Source organism: Schistocerca piceifrons, chromosome X (genome assembly GCF_021461385.2).
Source record: "Schistocerca piceifrons isolate TAMUIC-IGC-003096 chromosome X, iqSchPice1.1, whole genome shotgun sequence".
In the NCBI taxonomy this organism is placed as follows: domain Eukaryota; kingdom Metazoa; phylum Arthropoda; class Insecta; order Orthoptera; family Acrididae; genus Schistocerca; species Schistocerca piceifrons.
The window spans coordinates 713,486,579-713,512,042 of record NC_060149.1 but is presented as its reverse complement, the minus strand read 5'-3'; the positions used below and the strand labels follow the sequence as shown (position 1 = coordinate 713,512,042).

General features: G+C 42.3%; 1 protein-coding gene across 2 annotated transcripts in view; it reads left to right on the top strand.

Annotated features, from left to right (window-relative positions):
- Nucleotides 1-25,464, top strand: part of LOC124721987 (diacylglycerol kinase 1-like) — a 326,009-nt gene that overhangs the window by 67,692 nt on the left and 232,853 nt on the right. For both annotated transcript variants that reach the window (XM_047247159.1, XM_047247158.1), the window contains exon 8: nucleotides 893-1,098. In XM_047247159.1, coding sequence (XP_047103115.1) covers nucleotides 893-1,098 — 206 coding nt within the window. The remainder of the gene's footprint in view (nucleotides 1-892; nucleotides 1,099-25,464) is intronic.

Here is a 25,464-nt window from a genome sequence, read left to right as displayed (position 1 = left end):
ACCACTCCGCCACAGGCCGTACATTATAAACAGGTGTTCGATCGTCTTGAAAGATTCAGTTGCCATCCCGGAATTGCTCTTGAACAGTGGGAAGCAAGGTGCTTAAAACATCAATGTAGGCCTGTTCTGCGATAGTGCCACGCAAAACAAGGTGTTCAAGCCTCCTCCATGAAAAACACGACTACATCATAGCACCACTGCCTCCGAAAGCCGGCACGGTAGCTCAGCGTGTTCGGTCAGAAGGTTAGCTGCCCTCTGTAATAAAAAAATGTTTACGCTCCTTACATCAAGCGATGCGTCGTTTGGCATATACCGGCGTGATGTGTTGCTTATTGAGAGCCGCTGGACCATGAAATCAAAGTTTTCTCACCTGCCGCCTAATTGTTGTAGTACTTGCAGTGGATCCTGATGCAGTTTGGACTTACTGTGTGATGATCTGGATAGATCCTCTTCAACTGTCGGCGGTCTCGGTCAGTCAGCAGACGAGGACGGCATGTACGCTTTTGTGCTGTGCGTGTCCCTTCACGTGTCCACTTCACTATAACATCGGAAACAGTGAACCTAGGGATGTTTGGGAGTGTGGAAATCTTGCGTACAGACGACATGTGGCACAAGTGACACGCAATCACCTGAGAACGTTCGAAGCCCGTAAGTTCCTCGGAGCGCCCCATTCTGCTCTCTCACGATGTCTAATGACTACTGAGGTCACTTATATGGAGTACCTGGCAGTAGATGGCAGCACAATGCACCTAATATTTTTTGGGGGTGTCTGGATACTTTTGATCACATAGTGTATACCAATACAATGTGACTTTATTATAGATCTATGTCCGTTAACATTATTTGTTTGGTTGACAGTAATGCGAAATAATCATTTTGTTTGGTACCGCAGTGTGCAAGTACACGGTGCACGAGCGCTGCGTTCAGCGAGCACCTGCGTCTTGCATCGCAACCTACGCGAAGTCCAAGAAGATGTCACAGACCATGATGCACCACTGGGTAGAAGGCAACTGCCACGGCAAGTGCGACAAGTGTCGGAAGACCGTCAAGAGCTACAACGGCATCAATGGCCTGCACTGCCGCTGGTGTCATCTAACGGTAAGTACTTCCACCCGTGTTTCCACGATAAATTTGAGCTTTCACGTGCATTCGTTACAAGGCTTGCTGCAGAAATGCGGCATATTTCCGAAAGATGGCGCTAACTCTCCTTTACAGTGGTGCTGTGGCTGAGCAAGCTTCGAATCGCTCCACCAGTTTAGGTTGGTTGGTTGGTTGGTTGGTTGTTTCGGGGAAGGAGACCAGACAGCGAGGTCATCGGTCTCATCGGATTAGGGAAGGACGGGGAAGGAAGTCGGCCGTGCCCTTTGAGAGAAACCATCCCGGCATTTGCCTGGAGCGATTTAGGGAAATCACGGGAAACCTAAATCAGGATGGCCGGACGCGGGATTGAACCGTCGTCCTCCCGAATGCGAGTCCAGTGTTCCACCAGTTTACGTCACAGCTCGAGAAGTATCGGTGTCTGCACAACATTTCGATTGGCCTGCGATCTAGTGATCTCTGTTTGTACTCCCACCACAACAGGTTTTACCAGGAACCCTACCGACTCGACCTGTCAGATTTTCTTTGCGCTTATGAATTATCTCTCTGCGTCCGAACGAGCCGCGGAAGACCTAACTGTGGCGCCCGATCGCCATGTCAACCTCTGCCGCTATAGACGTCACTGGATGCGGATTTGTAGGGGCATGTAGTCAGCACACCGCTCTCCCGGCCATTTCCAGTTTTCGTGATCGGAGCCGCTACTTCTCAAAAACCGAGCGAGGTGGCGCAGTGGGTAGCATACTGGACTCGCATTCGGGATGACGGCGGTTCAATCCCGCGTCTGGCCAGCCTGATTTAGATTTTCCGTGATTTCCCTAAACCGCTTCAGGCAAATGCCGGGATGGTTCCTTTGAAAGGGCACGGCCGATTTCCATCCCCATCCTTCCCTAATCCGATGAGACCGATAACCTCGCAGTTTGGTCTCTTCCCCGAAATCAACCCAACCAACCCAACTTCTCAAACAAGCAGCTCCTCAATTCCGCTCACAAGGGCTAAGTGCACTCTGCTTGCCAACAGCGCTCGGTAGACCTGCACGGTCACCAATTCAAGTGTTGGCCAAGCTCGACAGCGCTTAACTTCTGTGATCTGACGGGAACCGGTGTTATCACTGCGACAAGGCTGTTGCCTCATGCTTCCAGAACATGAAATTCAATACCCGGACGTAAATTTCCTGAAGCAGTACGATCCAAAACCCGAAAATAATCGGCTTTGAAGTTACTCTAGTTGACACATAAAGAAACACACTGAGTACAAACCGTCCGTTAATCAGAAGTTTTATTTCGAGGCCAGTGTAGTTTAGCGAAAAGGCTTCAGGCAGTTTTCAATCTTCGTGTTATTTCGTTTCTTCGCCTACGCATCTCAGTGGGCAACGTGTCTGGTTCCTACGCGGAGGACCCGGATCCAATTCCCGGTACTGCCAGAGATTTTTCATTGGTGGGTGAAATCGAAAGGGGTGAACTCACTTTCCTGATACCACCTGAGGAACTACTTGGGTGAGAAGTAGTGGCTCCAAGGTCAAGAAAACCGGAAATGACCAGGAGAGCAGTGTGCTAGCCCCATGCTTCTCTATACCGCATTTACCTACACCAGTACCTGATGGTCCGTCAGTCCCTCGTGGCCCGTTAGCACCAGAACACGGAGTTTTACTTTTGACTTCTCTTATTTCGTTTCCTATCTACCCACTATTGTCCTACAATGCGTTACATAAAAAAACTAAGAAAGATCACAGTTCGTAGTAACTGATGGAAAGTCATCGAGGAAAACAGAAGTAATAAATGGCGTTCCGCAGGAAGTGTTATAGGCCGTCTGTTGTTTCTGATCTACCGGGTGATCAAAAAGTTAGTATAAATTTGAAAACTGAATAAATCACGGAATAATGTAGATAGAGAGGTATAAATTGACACACATGCTTGGAATGACGTGGGGTTTTATTACAACCAAAAAAATACAAAAGTTTACAAAATGTCCGACAGATGGCGCTTCATCTGATCAGAATAGCAATAATTAGCATAACAAAGTAAGACAAAGCAACGATGATGTTCTCTACAGGAAATGCTCAATATGACCACCATCATTCCTCAACAATAGCTCTAGTCGAGGACTAATGTTGTGAACAGCACTCTAAAGCATGTCCGGAATAATGGTGAGGCATTGGCGTCGGATGTTGTCTTTCAGCATCCCTAGAGAAGTCGGTCGATCACGATACACTTGCGACTTCAGGTAACCCCAAAGCCAATAATCGCACGGACTGAGGTCTGTGGACCTGGGAGGCCAAGCATGACGAAAGTGACGGCTGAGCACACGATCATCACGAAACGACGCGCGCAAGAGATCTTTCACGCGTCTAGCAATTTTTTTTTGTTCTAATAAAACCCCATGTCAGTCCAAGCTTGTGTGTCAATTTTTAGCTCTCTATCTACATTATTCCGTGGTTTATTAAGTTTTCAAATTTATACTGACTTTTGATCACCCGGTGTATAAACGATTTAGGAGTCAATATGAAGAGCCCTCTTAGATTTATTGCAGATGATGCTCTCATTTACCGTCATCTAAAGTCATCAGATGATGTAAATGAATTGCAAAACGATTTAGAGAAGATATTTACATGGTGCAAAAAGTTGCAATCGACTCTAAATCAAAGAATGTGTGAATTCATCCACATGAACACTAAAAAGATTCCGCTAAATTTCAGTTACACACAAATCGAAAGGCTGTAAACTCAGCTAAATGCTTACGGATTATAATTACGAATAACATCAGTTGGAACGATCACATAGATAACGATGTGGAGAATGCAAACCGAAGACTGCGTTTTACTGGCAGAGCGTTTAGAAAATACAACACGTCTACTAAAGAGACTGCATACACTACGCTTGTCAGCCCTTTTCTGGAATATTGCTGTGCGATGTGCGATCCGCATCAGATAGATTGCACGGAGGACACTGAAAAAGTTCAAAGAATGGCAGCTCGTTTTGTATTATCGCGAAATAAGAGAGATAGTGGCACGGATATGATCCAAGAGTTGGGGTGGCGGTCATTAGAGCAAAGACGTTTTTCGCTGCGGCAGGACCTTCTCATGAAACTTCGATTACCAACTTTCTCCTCAGAGTGTGAACATATTTTGTTGGTACCCTCCTACATACGGTGAAATGTCTATACAGTTTCGTGTTATGTTGGTCTCATATGGATGTCACGCTTGTCTTTCCGCCCAGCGCCAACAACTTCTTACAACTTCTCCATAAAAATTCTCCTTTCTTTATTGTTAACATTTGTGTCTCCTTAGTAATTTAAAAAGGCAGGTGGGGAAGAAGTACCATTGATCAAGAAACAAAATATATCCCTTCTTTAGAACTGATTTTGCGAAGTCTATGAAAACATTCTCTGATGCTCTATTATTCCCATCATTTTTGTCCTGGTCAGTATATATTTTAAAACCGAAACATAATCCGCAACTTGCCTCACATAGCACGTAAATTTTTAATCCAAACCCCACTCATTTCAATGTGTTCAATTGTTTATACGCCAATCGTCGTCAATCGTAGTTTTTTCACTAAGTATTCGTCTATACTGACATTTTCATCAGGTGTACAAATTTCTTTAAATTTCACTTTCAAAAATTTGACGACGGGCCTTATCTTCCAAAGCCAGACAGTACTGCCAGCAGTTTCATTATTGCAAAAAGTAAGAACGTTGAAATTTGTTTGAATCTTTTAAAAAGCATTACTTTTTGGTGCTATACCACCTCGCTTCCTTCTCGCTGTAGTTCCACGAATACGGCCAGTCTGAGAACGGAGGCACTGCGGTCGCTTCATACTCGTCGACTCGTTCTCTCTTATTGAAGCATGCAGAGAGTGTGAGGTTAGTGGTGACTTTCAAGGAGACAACACGGCAGTTTAATTTTCGTAATTTTTGAAATTTATGGTGTGTGAAGTTCAGAATTCAGATATCGATCCCACAATTCAGTTCGATGCAATTCTCAAAAATTCTCGAGAAAATCGACTTTGAAGTTTTCCGAGCACCGTTAATACCCTTCGGAAAGATCGAATTACCCACACGCAGCGTGGCTTGACGGTAGAATGGTTGCTTCTGTGTGAGTGACCCAGGTTCGACACTTCTCTGCATTAAATTTTTAAACAAAGTTGTGGGTTCCACGAGCATTCCTGTGAAGTGTAAAATGCGTGAACATGAAAGATATTTAACATTTTTAAATTTAAACGAGCTTTATTAACAATATTTTATAAAAATCTATAAGCAAGAATTTATATTTGCAATGAGGACTCGATTTTTGTGTGTGACATGTAGTTAGGGATAAGAAGACGCGCTTTCTCCATAAAAATGACAGATAAGTGTTAATTAGCATAAATATGATGAATCTTTGTTGGGTTGTTTGTGGGAAGAGACCAAACTGCGAGGTCATCGGTCTCGTCGGATCAGGGAAGGAAGTCGGCCGTGCCCTTTCAGTGGAACCATCCCGGCATTTGCCTGGAGCGATTTAGGGAAATCACGGAAAACCTAAATCAGGATGGCCGGACGCGGGATTGAACAGTCATCCTCTCGAATGCGAGTCCAGTGTGCTACCACTGCGCCACCTCGCTCGGTTGATGACATAGGTATTCGAATGAACGAAAAAAAAGAAAAAATACTAACCGAAATGAGACTCAAACCAGTGATCCATTGATTACCAGTCTCGAGGGCTACCATTTTTTTTCTTCGTCTTTATTTTACGCTTCACGGAAATACTCGTAGAACATACACCTTTCTTTAAAAATTTCACAGTCTTTTTCTAGAGAATTTTTGAGAGTTGCATCGAACTGCTTTGTCGGATTGATACTTTAGTTCTAAACTTCACGAACCATAAATACAAAAATTTGCAAAAATCCATTTATCATGCGGTCTCTTTGTTAGCACGGAATTTGAGTACACGATCTTGCTGTTCTAATGTAACACTGACAAGGAGAAATGACTGATTTTCTTGATCAGATGGCCTTAACGAAACTGTGTTTTGTGAGATGACAAACATACAAATTTCGTTCGATGCAAACATAATGGTTTTAGTCCTGTTTATTCCACCTCCACTATGAGAAAACATATGTGCTGCATCAGTTGAAAACTAGTCACAGAGCAACGTCACTTTTATGTCCCTACGACCCAGTAGTGCGTTACTTCTGTATCACTTTCTGGTCATGGAAACTTGCGTTTATGAGCTAACAGCGAGATGTGCAGTTTATCATTAATTTCTCTAACTTTTTCGAAGACTTGTAAATTTATTTTGACAATTAATCACCATTTAGAGAATGCACTTCATCCTCGTGTCACGTTTTCTTGCACTCTAGCCCGCATCTCGTGGTCGTGCGGTAGCGTTCTCGCTTCCCACGCCCGGGTTCCCGGGTTCGATTCCCGGCGGGGTCAGGGATTTTCTCTGCCTCGTGATGGCTGGGTGTTGTGTGCTGTCCTTAGGTTAGTTAGGTTTAAGTAGTTCTAAGTTCTAGGGGACTGATGACCATAGATGTTAAGTCCCATAGTGCTCAGAGCCATTTGAACCATTTTTTTCTTGCACTCTCGTCCACACTCGGTAACACCTCGAAAGTGCGCACACATCAATAAATAAATTTGCAGCGTTCTTCGAACACACCCAAGTAACTATCAACTGATCAGTCATTTTATTGGTACAATTATCGCCACCCCAAAGGTTGCGTGTGTAGCGGCAATACCGTGAGCATGCAGTTATACTTGCGAACCCGTGTACTCGCTCTCACTCCTACTCGGGTCGAGTCCACTTGTACACGACAACAGATTCATGTCATGAGTATTCATTTAAATGAGCAGAGGCTGAATGTCGCGAGTCGAGTCTCCGAACACACGGAGACGGTGAGAACGGAAACGACGTCATAGGACTCGCTAGCGAGTTTAAAGTGAGTATACGTAGCTGTTTCTGATCTCCAGTTCCCGTGCAACGCACGGGCACATTTTCTTGCGTTGCATGTGAAAAATCCTGTATTTGAAGCTGCCCCAATACTGACCCACAGGACACAGTTGCCCGCGAGGGCCCATCTGCTTGCCCACGTGGAGGGGTGAGTAGTACGGCCTACTCGCCATGCAACAGTTTTGAACACGTTAACGCCTTATTCTGTTCAGAGGAAGCCATTTTCCACCCTTGTCGACGGCCGATCGGCTAGCGCATACAGCTGCGATGCTACGGCCAGGTTCAATGATTGCCCATGCACGAGCAGCTTGCCCACTTCTGCCCTCATACAGACACTCGGCTGCAACAGCCTGCTTTATATTATCACTGACCCTGACTTCGATCCTACAATCAACTATAGATAGCGAGGTGGTCCAATTATGAACTCTTCTGCGCAGTCGCCTTCACAATGTGCCGTCAGCCAATGACATTCAGTCGCGATCACGACACCTTGCCGTAAATAGAACTGTCTGGCAGTAACTGCTGTCCTCCAGATTGTGTCGAGACCATATTTTAGTGACGACAAAAGTGGTGCCGAGGCCATAGTCCTTGCGACTATGGAGCAACGGAAGATTGTCATTTTGTAGGATTTCACACATTTTAGAACTTATGGCTGCGTTTACGTCCCAAGAGTGCGAGAGTGAAATATGGAGGGGGAAGGGGGGGGGGTTGTCGTTGATTTGGGCAGCCATGTCGTGATATTCCATGGACGCCATGGGTACTCTGTAAACCCGCATTACTGAGGTATATGTAACCAGTTTCGATGATAAGGTCCATTTCATGATATAATATTTGCTCCCCAATGCTGATGCTGTGTCCCAAGACGGTTGGACTCTTGTTCACACAACTCTAATCGTTCAGGACTGGTTTTGTGAGCATGGAGATGAATTATCTGATCTCCAGAATTATGGAGTCTCCCCTAGCCATCATAGCCACCAAATCTCAATGTTATTGAGGCTTTGTGGTCTACGTTGAAGAGAAGCGAACGTGATCGCTAATCACCTCTATCATTGTTACCTGAACTTGCCACTATTTCGCAGGAAGACTGGTATAAGACTGCCTTCAAAACCATACAGGACCTGTATTTATCCATTCCGACACGGCTGGAAGCTGTTTTGTGCCACCGTGGAGCGTGAGATGCGTGCCTTACGGTCTTGTTAAATGTGGCTGCAATTGAACCTGCTTGACGTGGGTCCCTTCATGCCTCTTGATCAACGAACCGATCGTCTGTTGTTGTAGTTGATCGTGGTCGACCACTTCTTCTCCTTTGGGCATCCCAATGCACTTAAAACAATGCAGTGAGAAATACCAAACCCCTGGGCTACACTTGTCACACTTTGTATGGTAATGAAGAACACCACCACACTGCTCTGTAACCGCTCACTGATTGACACACACTGTCTGTTCTCGTTCCCTCAACTGCCTCGTTCTGAGGGGGTTAGTCCCATTTAGCACTACAGTCTGCAGATGTCACACCACGTGAAGTCCAGTTTTCTATGAACCACTTGGAGATTCCTGGCAACATTCTCCAAAACTTTCATTCATTTCCACCGGGTAATTAATACGTCGTATTACTTTGTCCACCTCGTGCTTACGTTTTGCAGAATAATATAGACACGATCCCGTCACATTAATGTGACTACCGCCTACATTGGACGTCAACGTGCAATGATCACTCACATACGATAGGTGGCAGTACTAGCGATGGAGGATATGTGAAGCGTGTCGGTGGAACGCGACAAAACAGTGCAATCGTTGTCGTAATTCGTAAACAAAGCAATTTATCTGACGTCCGAAAGGGCATGATCATCGGCTTATGGGGGGCCAAGGGTGGAAGCATATCCGAAACTGCTAAGTTTTCAAACTGTTCGCATGCCTCCGTGTATAGAGTATACCGTGTATGGCATAAATGTGTCATCCAAACCCGGAACCGAGAAATCTGTGGTGCAAAAAAATGGTTCAAATGGCTCTGAGCACTATGGGACTTAACATCTTTGGTCATCAGTCCCCTAGAACTTAGAACTACTTAAACCTAACTAACCTAAGGACTTCACACACATCCATGCCCGAGGCAGGATTCGAACCTGCTTTTCATCGCCAATGAAGACTATAGCGCAATTAGGTATCCACTGAGTGGCGACAAAAGGTCTTTGCTCTATCGGACAGGTGGCCGTTAAGGTGTACGATCCGAAACATCTCAATGCAAACACCCTGCAATAATCCTCGTAACCTTATGATCTGTGGAATGATTTCGTGACATCTACTGGGTGTCTTCATCATTCTGAAAGGCACAATGGCTCAACACAATTATGTATCTATCTTTGGGGACCATTCCTACGCCTACATGATGTTCGATTGTAATCGGTACAATAGCATCTACCATCGAGACAACGTAACGTGTCACACAGCTTGCAGTGTACGTGCGTGGTTCTAAGAGCACCAGTATGAGTTTACCGTACATCACTGGCCAGCAAAATCCCCGGGTTTAAACCCAATCGAGAATCTGAGGGACCACCCCAGTCGGGCTGTTTGTATCATGGATACTCAACCGAGAGATCTGCCGGCACTGGAGTCAGCATGGCTCCACATCCCTGTCAATACTAACCAGAACCTCATGACTATTTTCCTCCACGCCTCGCAGCGGTCCGCACTGCAAAAGGTGGTTATTCAGGCTTTTGACAGGTGGTCACATTAAAGTGACTGGATAGCTGAGTACCTGGCGTTGCTCGGGTATGTATTTATTCCAATTGTGTTAGTCCATTTCCTTCTCCCCCCTCTCTCTGTCTATCTCCTCCATCTTCTCAACTGCAACCACACTATTGACACCAATAAGTTCAAAATGGTTCAAAATGGCTCTGAGCACTATGCGACTTAACTTCTGAGGTCATCAGTCGCCTAGAACTTAGAACTAATTAAACCTAACTAACCTAAGGACATCACACACATCCATGCCCGAGGCAGGATTCGAACCTGCGACCGTAGCGGTCACGCGGTTCCAGACTGAAGCGCCTTTAACCGCACGGCCACACCGGCCAGCACACCAATAAGTACTTGTGGTAGAAAACCAAAGTTCTCTATAACGTAACGAGAGAGGCAAGATGTAAAAGAAGGAAAGACAGCCGTTAAGAAAAATCTTGTGTCAGTCAGAAAAGAATGCAAATTTAGGTACAGAAGAAGTGAGGGACTCTAAAACAGAGGATGAGGTGAAGGTATTCCCGACATCATACGGAGAAAGTGTGTTATGTTCTTTGGTTCAAATGGTTCAAATGGCTCTGAGCACTATGGGACTCAACTTCTGAGGTCATTAGTCCACTAGAACTTAGAACTAGTTAAACCTAACTAACCTAAGGACACCACACACATCCATGCCCGAGGCAGGATTCGAACCTGCGACCGTAGCGGTCTCGCGGTTCCAGACTGCAGCGCCTAGAACCGCTAGGCCACTTCGGCCGGCTATGTTCTTTGCCCAGCCCTTAATGAGGTGCAGTAGAGGACTCACTAAATGAATTTTCATCCACAATTTGTCCATTTTATTTGGGCTGTTGAGCTCCGTGGCCGTGGATAATGATATTTTACTATAAAAATACAGCGACCAGCCACTTTTTTTTAATGCGTTTTATGTATGCCAATATGCATTTCGGGTTTGCACCCATCTTTACTTCAATTTCGCGAGTTTAAAGTTACGCACTATCAGTTGTTCATTTTACTTACATTCTCCTCTCCTTGTTTTTTCTTGGCTTTTCTTCTTTTTTGTAACAGCACAAACACTTTTTGTCACGTATTTTACACAGGCACACTGCGTTATCCGCCATGTTGCCGACTGACAGTTTTTGTTCACATACAAGCGGTTTATCTATGGACAGAGTTATATTTTACGGACGTTTTGAGGTTCTAGATCAGCTGCTGCTTACTAAACATATTGAACTTGATACTAAGAATTGTTCTTTCTAACTTAATTTTGTACTTTCTGAACGCATGTAAAGCTCTTAGTACCTGGCTAGGTAGTGTCAAAAACAATTTGTCCATTTTATTTGGACTGTTGAGCTCTGTGGCAGTGGATAATGATATTTTACTATAAAAACACAGCGACCAGCCACTTTTTTAAAAAAAATTTTAATGCATATTATTTATGCCAATTTGCATTTCGGGTTTGCACCCATCTTTACTTCCATTTCGCGAGTTTAAAGTTACGCACTATCAGTTGTGCATTTTACTGACATTCTCCTCTCCTTGTTTTTTCTTGCCTTTTCTTCTTTTTTGTAACAGCACACTACCTAGCCGGGTACTAAGAGTTTTACATGCCTTCAGAAAGTACAAAATTAAGTTAGAAAGAACAATTCTTAGTATCAAGTTCAATATGTTTAGTAAACAGTAGCTGAGCTAGAACCTCAAAACTTCCGTAAAATATAACTCTGTCCACAGATAAAGTGGTTTTATGTTGCTATGGTCGCAGGTTCGAATCCTGCCTCGGGCATGGATGTGTGTGATGTCCTTAGGTTAGTTAGGTTTAAGTAGTTCTAAGTTCTAGGGGACTGATGACCTCAGATGTTAAGTCCCATAGTGCTCAGAGCCATTTGAACCATTTTTTTGCTTTTATGTGAACAAAAACTGCCAGTCGGCAACATGGCGGATAACGCAGTGCGCCTGTGTAAAATACGTGACAAAAAGTGTTTGTGCTGTTACGAAAAAGAAGAAAAGCGAAGAAAAAACAAGGAGAGGAGAATGTAAGTAAAATGAACAACTGATAGTGCGTAACTTTAAACTCGCGAAATTGAAGTAAAGATGGGTGCAAACCCGAAATGCATATTAGCATAAATAAAACGCATTAAAAGAAATTTTAAAAAAAGTGGCTGGTCGCTGAATTTTTATAGTAAAATATAATTTTCATTCAGTATTGCAAGTGTTAAGATGCGAGTCTTGTGTTCAAGGAATAAAGACAGACTTGGCATAAATGGGTATGAATGACGACACAATACGCATTAGAACTAAGTTCAAAAATTTTTACAAAATTTAAAAGCGTTTCGAAGAGAAGGAAAAGAAAAATTTCTGGGTTACGGAAAGATTAATAAAACGACGTGAGGGAATGAAGAGCTATTCGAAGAGATAAAGACAGTGAAGAGCAGCGTGAATGCTTTTGTTTTGTAAGTCGGTTTCTTAAAGGGCGAAAACTGGAGTAAAAATAAAGAAGGCAGTAATGTTGCAGCACGGATCCAGCACTTTGTTACTTCACACTTACGAAGATCTTTGCAGTCGAAGCATTGGTCTCTGCTAGAATCTGTAGACGTAAGTGAATAGCAAGAAGAGGTAAGAGAATGAATTTAAAGCGAAGCCTTTATGGTGTCCTAAATCACTCGGTGAATATTGAAAAGGGTAGGGATGGGAGGTACGGCCGCTGCACTCTTAATCGGGATCGATGGCCGCGACCCTTGTGGAGGTGGGTAAAGAGCTCCCTGTAATTGGTCTCCAAATAAAGAAGGGGACCTTCCCTCCACTGCCTCACAATCAGATCTTGTGTTTGTCTCGCGACGCTAATATTAGTCCCCTTACTTTCAGACCAAAGTCGGCAAAGAAACGAGCTCCTGCAGCACTAAGTTTCCTAGTGGGATTACCGAGGGCGTGCACTAAAATTACAATTCGTGGATTGTATAACCTTACCACTACTATTGTAATTTAGTATGCTGATCTATATAAATGACCTGGCTGACAATCTGAGCAGTTCTCTTAGGTTGTTGCAAAGCGATTTAGGAAAGATTGCTGTATGGTGTGGCAGGTGGCAGTTGACGCTAAATAACGAAAAGTGTGAGGTGATCCACATGAGTTCCAAAAGAAATCCGTTGGAATTCGATTACTCGATAAATAGTACAATTCTCAAGGCTGTCAATTCAACTAAGTACCTGGGTGTTAAAATTACGAACTACTTCAGTTGGAAAGACCCCATAGATAATATGGTGGGGAAGGCGAGCCAAAGGTTGCGTTTCATTGGCAGGACACTTAGAAGATGCAACAAGTCCACTAAAGAGACAGCTTACACTACACTCGTTCGTCCTCTGTTCGAATATTGCTGCGCGGTGTGGTATCCTTACCAGGTGGGATTGACGGAGGACATCGAAAGGGTGCAAAAAAGGGCAGCTCGTTTTGCATTATCGCTTAATAGGGGAGAGAGTGTGGCAGATATGATACGTGAGTTGGGATGGAAGTCATTACAGCAAAGACGTTTTTCGTCGCGGCGAGATCTATTTACGAAATTTCAGTCACCAACTTTCTCTTCCGAATGCGAAAATATTTTGTTGAGCCCAACCTACATAGGTAGGAATGATCATCAAAATAAAATAAGAGAAATCAGAGCTCGAACAGAAAGGTTTAGGTGTTCGTTTTTCCCGCGCGCTGTTCGGGAGTGGAATGGTAGGGAGATAGTATGATTGTGGTTCGACGAACCCTCTGTCAAGCACTTAAATGTGAATTGCAGAGTAATCATGTAGATGTACCTAAATAACAGAAAACCCTTTCTCTATGTTGCCATGTACAACCCTCTCACTAAATTTGTTTAGTTTCCAAATAAAGTACACTATGGAAGGATACTCCTGTTAATAGGAAAAGCTAACCAACAGAGCTACCCTTTTTCCGAATTTGACCGTGTGTTGTGTCTAATGGATAAGTAAATCAGACTATTCAGTTCTTTTCCTAAAATCTTACCCAGCGGTTAGAAAAAAACGCAATATGAATAGTATTGTATTGAAGCTAGGAAAATTCAGTTACAAGTTCCTTTAGTGGTTTAAAACATGTACTAACGATCACCAGCAGAAAGCAGAAGTATGAATTTTGCCTACTTTCTTGCTACTGTTTAAATTGCTTCTTTAAATAAATATTACTCCACGTAAACAATGATGGCACAGTCAGTGTAATTTCTTTTTGACTACTACACTCTCCTACATTACGTTTTTAAAAGAGAAGTAGTCCAGTAGATAAATTCGAGGAAGCTAAAAAATTGGCCAGGGTGGAACTTTAGAAAAACACTTTTCATAACAAAAAAACTTAAATACTAAAATACTTATGTATTAAAGCACACACTTTATATACCGAACATTGCACTTCAAGAAAAACTCTTTCTTACTGGAATTTACTTTCAAAAGCTATCACCCTTTGAACTAACTCTGTAGTCAATTAACAATTTCTAATAACTTTGCTTCATTCTGACTGAATTTTATGTAAGCAAACTTTTACTATAACACTTTGCGATAGTTAAGAAAACTTTCTCTTTATTTACGTAAAAACAATTTAAACTATGCCTCTTTATATTAAGTTGACACTTCATAAGTCTGTAAAATAGGATACTCGGATTAATCATACACCAGGAAGGAACTCTATATATGTATATGATTAGGATGAAATAACAGGGTGAACCAGTATCTTTAAAGTTCAAGAATGATTATTAAGACACAGTTTAAATTAATCGTTCACGCTGTACAAAAGTAAAATACAAAAAATTTCTTCTCTGGTGGCTGTAGGCTTGGGTGTGGCGAACAATTATAGCGGCTACACTACCCACAGGACTGCCTGCAAGTATCTTGCAGTATGGACTCAATTTCTCTTCTTGGCTTTGTTCAATTTTACATACAGCAGCCCAACAAGTCGCAGCTATTCCGTATGCCGCTTGCAGTCTTCATCCGAGGCATTTTATGCAAATTTGCAGGCAAAGCTTTTCCTGCTCCACCTCATCCCTGCTGCCTACAGACTGTGTGACTTACTTACCGCGCTTGCTCTAGGCAGCGCGCCATTTACCCTTGCCATATTTTCCACCTTCCAGACCCACTTTAGTCTCAAACAAAAGCACACTGGCTTTTACATAACACCTATCTCTTACATTGTTCCTAAGCGTGACCATTTCTTACAATTGCGAAATTTAAATCAACATGGACAGTTTATACACAAATATCTCTAAATACAAAACGTCATCAGAAAATTATTTGACGTAATAAACAGTTTACATAGTATTTTACATACGTTACTCACATATAATGCAAAGAACTTCAACTTCAGTATAGCACACTTTACATATACAGAAAATATAGTACCAATATGGGAAAATTTTAAAGCAAAAAATTATGAAAATTTTGATGAACCATAAACAAATAGTGTTATAATTGGTACTTAATATTTATACGTAGAATTTTCTTTTTCGTTCTAGTTGAGATTAATTTCGAAGCCTCCTCGACCACAGTCTTAACATCAGACAATAACCGACGGTTGATTGTGTGGGATATTCGGTGCAGCTAGGGCTGTTAGCTCTTCATAAATCCGCAAAAGGCGAAAGTTTCTCCTCCCTCATTCTAAAACAAAATATAGGAGCTTCAAGGTAGTTTTAAAACAGTGTCTTTGTTTACCCCTACTGTCCCGTTCCAATTTACATACAGCTATGCTGGAATTATTGCAAGAACCGGAAAATTAAAGCTGAATGATCAATTGTGAAAGATGTATTAGGAAATAATGTAGATACTCAACATACTATACCTCTGCTGTGTGAGAACAAAACTGTTAGTGATCCACAAGAGTTGTGCAAAATATTTAAGAATCACTTATTTTCAATACTCTGCAAGTTAAAACAAAATCTTATTGATATAGTGAACTAGGTATAACTATTGAAAACTAGTGTTCCGAGACACTTTCCTCACTTGAAGCTACAGGAAACAAGCTAAGGTGAAAATGAATCAATAATTATGCAATCAAACAATGAAGGTATCCACGGTTATGATGAAATTGGAAGTAGAATAATGAAGATTAGTGCACCGTCAGTCTTTCTGGATTCAGTCACAGGTGCATTGCGTCTTTCAGGTGTGGCCAGTTTCCGGATAGACTCAAATACCCGTCAGTGAAACAACTTCATGAGATGTGTGATAGAGATAACGTAGACAGTTACCGACCAGTCTCTTTGCTACCAGTGTTTTCAAAAGTTCCTGAGAAACTAATATGTAAGAGAGTAGTGTCACATCTTGCAGACACGTAATTTTCTCTCGGACTCTCCGTTTTTCTTCAGGATGGGAATATCCACAGAAAATGCTATTTATTTATTTTTGTGTGGAGCAGGGCTAAACTTAGGTTGAGGACAGTGCGTATTTTCCTTGACTTACCTAAACCATTTGATCGTGTAGATCACACATTAAATGTCTGCATTAGTTGGAATATTATCGGATTAAGGAAAAGCTCAAGAATGGTTCCCTTCATATCTGCAAAGTGAGAAGTAGAAAGTACCGAGGGGGATGGCGCAGTGGTTAGTACACTGGACTCGCATTCGGGAGGACGACGGTTCAAACCCGCGTCCGGCCATCCAGATTTAGGTTTTCCATAATTTCCCTAAATCACTCCAGGCGAATGCCAGGATGGTTCCTTTGACAGGGCACGGTCGATTTCCTTCCCCGTCCTTTACACAATCCGAGGTTATGTTCCGCCTCTAGTGACCTCGATGTCGACGGAACGTTAAATCCAATCTTCCTTCTTTAGAAGCAGAAAGTTGTCTTCGAGTGTCAAGAAACAGAGAAGATACTTTTAATCTGACTGGGGTCATGTGAAATGGGGAGTCAAACTGTTATTGATATGTATCAGTGAAGTAGCACTAAACATGACAGATACCACGAAAGTTTTTCTCTTTGCAGATCACATAAGTGTTGTTGTGAATAAAGTGGTCCGTAATATAAATGAAGAAGCTATAAAACTCTAATTAATAATTTTAAAAACCCAGAACACACATAAACTCCAAAAAGTAAAAAAAAAATGTGTTGCTTACTTAAGTTCAAAATAAGTAGCTATTTTTTTATTCAAGCGTGGTCGCATCGCAGGACCGCTAAGTAAATGAAATAAAAACGGAATACATCTAAAAACTATAAAGTATGAAGTTTAAATACAAGTCAGCTACCTAGGCAACGTAGGTAAATATCAAAACAACAATATAAAATCGTCGAATATAAGTCTTAATTAATTAACACCTAAAAATTCGCAATATAGACACAACCGTCGACGACGCCGCGACTGCTTGTTTGGGTGGTCGCACTTGGTCGGGCCCCGTTGCCGCATACCGCGCCACTTTCGCTCGCGGTTTAATGAAGCGTCAGTTAGTACGCTGTCATGAAACCACTGCAGGACGTAGGCCTTCTAAGAGACAATAATGCATTAAACTTATTTCGAACGTCATTATGTAAAAATATAATAAAAATGATTAGATAACTCTGTTCTTTAACAACGGTAAGCTAATTAAAGACGGATTGGTTTCCATATTTTATATAACAAGTAATTATGACTTCACTGGCTATTCTGAGGCATGGATTCGCGATGCGCAGGCCTGGAAGAGATGACGCTGAACATAAGATGCTTATACTCAGCAGTAATGAAAGTATACTGTTCTAGAAGGGATTGCTGCTGTTAACTTCTTTTTTTTAATTTATTTATCAGTCCTTAGACTTGACGACGCGTGGATCAAAATATTACTACTTATATTAAACTTAAAGGGGCAACATCTATTTTTTTATTTTTTAAAGATTTTTAGCGTTGGAGAGTTTTAAAATTTTTAATTTAAGTTTCCTGCTTAATTTGGTTTCTGAAATTTAAACGGCTTAACAGACTCTCATGGAACATAGCTAAAAACCATCTCGATTAGACAAGTTTAAAATAAAAAACACTGTATTAAAATCGGACTTTTTGTTTGGAAGCTACGATGCCACACACAGATACGAAGACACGCTTCAAAGATAAAAATCATCACTGTTGGTCAACCGGAAAGGATAATCATATGTCCTCGCGGACTTTTATTTAAATCTTTTTGAGTTCCATAATCTGGTACTCTGTAACTCGATTCAGCTATTATGTATTACATAGCGTGTATCAAGAGAGTTCGCTGACGGAAAACATTTTTACGTAATGTAGCTCATGAAAATTAAACGATTGAACAAATTTTCCAGGAACATAGCTAAACAAAGAGCTCTTCATCTCAGATTCAACAGAAGTAAAAACCTAGCTGACAAACAAAAGCTGAACGAAGCGAAAACGACCGTAAGGAGAGCAATGAGAGAAGCGTTACATACGTTTGAAATTAAGACGTTCTCAACCGATCTGAGTAAACACCCTAAGAGATTTTGATCGTATGTAAAATCAGTAAGTGGGTAAAAATCGTGTATTCATTCTCTAAGCGACCACACCGGCACCGAAACGGAAGATAACAGAGAGAAGGCCAAAATAATGAATTCGGTCTTCCGAAGTTGTTTCACCGCGGAAGATCGTAACACTGTCTCTCTTTTCAGTCGTCTTACGGACATCGAAATGACAAATATTGAGATAACCGATGGCGGAATTGAAAAGCAGCTACAGTCACTTAGTTGTGGAAAGGCGTAAGGACCAGATGAGATACCTACAAGATTCTATAAAGATTATGCGAAAGAACGTGCTCCCCTTCCGGCAGTAATTTATCATAGATCGCTTGCGCAACGAAAGATACCTAAAGACTGGAAAAAAGCGCAGGTCATTCCCGTTTTTAGGAAAGGCCGTGAGACAGATATTGCCGTCAATATGTTGTAGAATTATGGATCATGTTTTATGCTCAAGAACTATGACGTTTTCGGAACATGAACACCTCTTCTATAAAAATCAACATGGATTCCGCAGACAGAGATCCTGTGAAACTCAGCTCGCTCTGTTCCTCCATGAGATCCACAGCGCAGTGGACAACGGCGCTCAGGTTGATGTAGTGTTACTTGATTTCAGTAAGGTATTTGACAAAGTCCCGTATTGCCGTTTAATGTAAAAAATACGAGCTTACGGAGTATCGAAGCAGACTTGCGATTGGACTCAAGACTTTCTTGCTGATAGAACTCAACACGTCGCTCTTAACGGAACTAAATCGACAGGTGTAAAGGTAATATCCGGAGTACCACAGGGAAGTGCGATAGGACCATTGCTGTTTACAGTATATATAAATGATCTAGTAGGAAGCGTTGGATGTTCTTTAAGTCTATTCGCAGATGATGCAGTTGTCTATATCAAAGTACCAACGCCAGAAGATAGTAAGAATCTGCAGAACGACCCGCAGAGAATTGATGAATGGTGCAGGCTCTGGCAGTTGACCCTGAACGTAAATAAATGTTACATATTGCGCATACATACGAAAAGAAATCCACTACTGTACACTTATACTTTTGATGACAAACAGCTGGAGACAGCGTCTGCCGTAAAGTATCTAGGCTCAATTATCCAGAACGACCTTAAGTGGAATGACCACATAAAACAGATAGTGGCAAAAGTAGACACCAGATTCAATTTAATCGGAAGGATCTTTAGGAAATGTAACTCATCCACGAAAGAAGTAACTTTTAAGGCGCTTGTTCACCCGATTCTTGACTATTGTTCGTCTATCTGAGATCCCTATCAGGTAGGACTGATAGAGGAGATAGAGAAGATCCAACGAAGAGCCGCGCGTTTCGACACGGGATCGTTTAACTGACGAGAGAGCGTTACAGAGATGCTAAACAAACTCCACTGGCAGACGTTACAAGAGAGGCGTTTGCATCACGGAGTGATTTACTACTGAAATTTCGGGACAGCACTTTTCAGGAGGAGTCAGACAACATATTACTTTCCCCCACATACATTTCGTGTATTGACCACGAGGAGAAAATTCGAGAAATTAGAGCCAATACAGAGGCTTACCGACAATCATTCTTCCCACCCACTATTCGCGTGTGGAACGGGGTTTCAGGGATCAGAAAGTGGTACCGAAAGTACCGTCCGTCATACACCATTAGGTGGCTTGCGGAGTATGATGTAGATGTAGGTGTAGGGTAGCTAAGAACCATCCCGATTAAACAAGCTTTCAAACGAAAAAACTGTATTAAAATCGCACCTTTCGTTCGGGAGCTACGGTGCTACAGACAGATACACAGATATACACGTTAAACACACAATCCCCTCTGTTTGAGTGGTGGGTTAAAAACTTATAACATCCCTCTGTTTACGCCGGGGGCTAGAGAGGGTAGCCAGTAACATCAGAATGTGGATTTTATAGACTAGCTTACGCTTAACTTTAATAAAACTCAGTGCATACTTTCTGACAAGGACTTCTTTTAAATGCCAAATTTCACTCTCGCAAGGTGGTCAAGCGGTCAGTGAAGTCGATCATTTTAAATTCTTACGACTGAGGGTAGAATGCTTACTTAGAAGTACAACTTTCAAGATCTTGTGCGGAAATTTAATACTGCTGTCTCGATTATAAGAATGATCTACATTGCCTCTGACACTGAAACACGAAGGACTGTTTACTTTGCTCACTGTCAGTCCACTATGTAGTAAGGTGTTATATTCTGAGGTAGCTCTGTCCAGTCACCAAGACTATTCTTAACCCAGAAACGGTCGGTCACGCTGATATGCAGTGTCAGTTCGCGAACTTCGTGTAAGGCATTACTCAAGTGTCTTGGAATTCTCTATCCCTGTACATATTTTCCAATACAGGATTTGCAGTTGACAGTACTGAATCGCTCAGAACATACTGGAATATTCACTCAGTGAACACTACACGGAAAAACTGAGACACGCTTGGATAACGCGTTATTAAGCATCGTACAGAAAGATGTGTACTGGTCAGCAGATTTCATTTCCAATAGCACTCCAGCAGAACGGAAAAAATTAGTGATCAATCCTATATAATCAAAACCCAGTTGAAAAGTTTGCTTGTGACACACACTTTCTATTTTGTACAGTAGCTCCTCGCAGTGGTTCAGACCTTTTCTCTGTACTGTGACATTTATTCGTGTACGATATTTTAAAAATTCTATGTTTACAAATTTCCTAATTAGCTTTCTGTAAACAATTTACTGATTCATTTCTTTTTTGCATCACACGGTCCCACTGAACATGATAAACAAATACCTGACCAAAAAATCGTTTTTTCACTCACCAAATTCGATTGTGTGGTTCGTTGCTGAACAAACGGGTTAATGAAAGAATTCACGTGGGAGGACCAGAAAACTTAAGGTAGACATGGTGTTAAGAAAACTTAGTCTATATTTTAAAAGGTGTTGGTATGGACCAAAACAAAAAAAAGGTTCTGTAAATATGGGCTCTTAAAAGAGCACCTTAAGAATTACGAGCACTTATTCATCTTCGTATCGTGAAACACATCCCTCCTGCTGCAAGCTTTCTGTTAATAGGAACTACCTACAGAATGCAGTAAATAAGTGAGTGAACAAATGAGAACACGTTATTGTGTTACGTGAAACAGCAGAGCTTCTTTTGTAATCTGCTTGCTATTACAAACGACTACATTTCTGAGCCGTCGATGAAGGAGTTATTCAATATGGTGTTCACTCATAATAAGGCATGATTCTGTCCGACGTCTTAGACAGTCACGCACCCTCAGAAAAACTCCCGACTCGTCGTGAACGCTCTGGTAGACACTGATGACGTGTTTCTGTAGTGTTGGTACATCATTAATGGGGTTGAATACACCACTGAAAAATCCACGTGATTAAGACCAGGGGAACTAGCTGGCCAACGTACTGGACCTCACCGACCAATCCATTGCCTATTAAATATCTGTGTTCTCACGCAGTAATCAAACAACATCGATCCTCTTCAACTGGAGTATCAACGTGCGAGCTCTTCCGCGATCTCCCTTGTTGGAGCTACGGAGCCAGAGTCTGATAGCCTCAGGAAAAAACAGATGAATAATTATGTAGATGTTTTCCTGTGTTTTGGATAGTTTTCAGCGTACGATACACAGAGTCCGCCGTAGCTTGCATTTACCAGACCATGGCAGAAGATAACGTCTCTTATTTTCCGTGTTGAATAAAAGGCTTCCATTATGTGAAAAAAATAAAACTATAATTTAAAGCATTCCGTAGATGTATTTAAACACAGACTGCTTTCATTATAATTAATGTATGCGTTGCAATTATCCAGAAAAGTGAGTACTGTTTACAGGAACACTAACAAATGTTTATTGCATGCTTTATCTGAAGAATCCGCCTAGGCGACATTTGCATGTCAAAGATTCCACAAAAAACTTGTTAACTAAACCGAGAAACACTGTTCGTCTACTCCGGCGAATATACTGGCAAATGAACGTCACTGACTGAAGGCAGTAGTTCTAAGCTAACAAGCTGAACACACAAAATGAAATTGTTAGGTCTCGTCTTGAAGCAAAGTACAACTAAATTCTCAGTTCTTCCGTCAATGCATAGATTTCAAGTTCCACAAAAGGTTTTAAGTTCTTCCTATAGACACGGAGTTAAAGTTCGTTTGGAACAGTCTACTGTCAGTATATTAAAACAATAACTTTAGACAAGTTTTACGACATGCACAACCATGAAGACAGATCCGTCAGAGGAGCTGCGGAATGGGACGGAAGTCGGTAAATGTTATGTACATGTCCAGACAAACAAATGATTACAGTTTCGCCGGCCGCGGTGGCCGAACCGTTCTAGGCGCTTCAGTCCGGAACTGCGCGACTGCTACGGTCGCAGATTCGAATCCTGCCGTGGGCATGGATGTGTGTGATGTCCTTCGGTTAGTCAGGTTTAAGTAGTTCTAAGTTCTAGGGGACTGATGACCTCAGATATTGAGTCCCATAGTGCTCAGAGCCATTGGATTACTGTTTCATAAAATTGAATGATTTATTTAGGAGAAAGAGCTTCACAAATTGAGCAAGTCCATAGCGCATTGATCCACTTTTGGCCAAAAAATAGTTCAAATGGCCCCAACCACTATGGGACTTAACGTCTGAGGTCATCAGTCCCCTAGACTTAGAACTACTTAAACCTAACTAATCTAAGGACATCACACACATCCATGCCCGAGGCAGGATTCGAACCTGCGACCGTAGCAGCAGCACAGTTCCGTACTGAAACGCCTAGAACCGCTCAGCCACAACGGCCAGCCTACTTTTGGTCGTTATGCAAGCAATTATTCGGCTTGAAATTTATCGATAGAGTTGTTGATATCCTCCTGAGGAATATCGTGCCAAATTCTGTCCCAAACTGGTTGGAGGGCCCTGCCCATAATGCTCCAAACATTCTCCAGTGGTGAAAGGTCCGGTGACCTTACTGGAAAGGTAGGGATGGCAAGCACGTTGACAACCAGTAGAAACTTTCGACGTTTGTGGGCGGGCATTATCTTGCTGAAATGTAAGTACAGGATGACTTGCCGTGAAGTACAACAAAACGGGACGTATAATATCGTCGACTTACTGCTGTGCTGTACGAGTGTCGCGGATGACCACCAAAGGTGTCCTGCTATGAAATAAAATAGCACCACACACCACCACTCCCGGTTGTCGGGGCTCATTGAGAGTGACTGTCATGCTAGTATCCCACCGCTGTCTAGGGCGTCTCCAGACGCTCCTTCGCTGGTCATGAGAGCTCAGTTCGAAGCGGACTCGTCACTGACGACAATTCTACTCCAGTTAATGAGATTCCAGGTAGAATGTGCCCGACACCACAGCAGACGAGCCTGTTGGCGTACAGAGATCAGTGGTGAGCTCAGCCATCTTTCTGTGAGCCGTTGTTATACTAAAGCATCAGCTGCACGTCGGATCGATGATAATGATGAATCCGGGACTCCGAGTCTGACGGTTGCTCCATTCTCACGTTCTGTCGTCTCTCTAGGTTGACCGCTTCCTTCTTGACGCTTCGCCCATTCCTGCCAGCATCGTCGAATGGTGGCATCGATCATACTCCAACCGGCTTCTTCGAGCCCAACCACTCGTGCTGTCTCAAATGTTGACATCTGTATAAATTGTTCACGCGACTGTTGCAAGACATTGTTACTGTCCGATTGAGTACACGGAATGAAATTTACGAAGATTTTATACCGTGATACCGACATGTCCCCTGTTTCGTATCCTTTCTAGCTACGTGGTGAAACTGCGCTGCAGCGTTACATGTTAGCCATCGGCAGCCAAAGTTTACACTGTTCATTCCCGTCGATACCTGTATGAATATCAATTTGAAGTATACTCGTATTTGCATAGCTTCTCCGTAGTGCGTCTTTCGGCCATGTTTGTTGTGGAAGCAAGTAGGTTCCCGCGAGCCGCGACCCCTGGCGGCTCTCCAAGCGCCGCCTAGTGGAAGACAGGAAATCTACTTTCCGGCGAAAGGTGGCTGCCTGGCAAGCGGGCAGCACCAGACGCTGGGACGTATGATCTGTTTTCGACATTGCAGGCGTAACGTCAAGATATATCAGTATCGATGGAATGGAGGGGGGGGGGGGGGGAGAGAGAGAGAGAGAGAGAGAGAGAGAGAGAGAGAGAGAGAGAGAAGAAGAAGAAGAAGAAGAATGAGTCCTCATTTGTTTACTGCATTCTGTAGCTCATTCGTCATAGCAAAAAACGTTCAGTAGAAGAGTGTGTCTCACACTAACAGAGATGAACAAGTGGTCATAGCTCTTATACGTAGGTCTTCTAGTCTATGCTTACTGGACATTTTTTCTTATTTTGGTCAGCATTAACACTTCTCAATATATGGAACACGTTCTCTTAACACTCTGTATAAATACCATCATTTTCACCATTCGATATCATATATCTTCTTCAGCCCTTGAAAATAAATACTCTTCCATTTTTTAAATTTTAACACCAACCCTCTCGGACTGATAACAGATCCTGCGAGGGCAGTTGTAATTCTCCTTTCCGGTCCCGGTCTTATGGCTCTATCTCTGAGATTTGCCGTGCTTACCTCATATTCATACCCAGTTCCATACTATTCTACAAGCCGCACAGCTTTACTGTCTTCTTATTTTATCATCAGACCCGTTGCCAACAGCGGGCGCAAACTCACGACTGTAGATCCAACAGATCTGATATGAGAGAAGAGACCTAACGCTTACTAGTGACGTCATAGATATCCCACGACGTTTCGTTCACATGGGTCGTAGTCCACCCTTGAAGTAACACTTGTAAATAGAGATGCCACAGGTTCAAATTCCGTTTATTGCTTTATTTGATGCAAACAATTTTATTGGTGTTGATATACTCACAGTAGCTTCTCTGACAAGTTTCAATACCATTTTTATGTTTCGAAGTAGGTAGGCTTGAAATATCAGAAACAAGTAAGTAATGGTATGAATATTTACAGGTGGTCTTTGAGCCAGTCGTCTCGTCACTCGGTTTGTTTTCAACTATCATTTGTCACCTGAGGATTTATTCTTCTGATGTACTCGACAGTAATTTCAATCACAATAACAGTTCCTACATTATAAAGTATAAAATGCATACTGGAGTCGTTTGTAAGCATATTTACAGCTAGGTTTCTGCCGTACCCTAAACGCAAGCAAATAGGTTGCTGATTATACGAGTGTTGTTGGAAAATAAGAAACGATCGGCCGGAAACGGAAAATACAGTGAAAATCTGTTGAAACTTTGCACAGATGCGTTG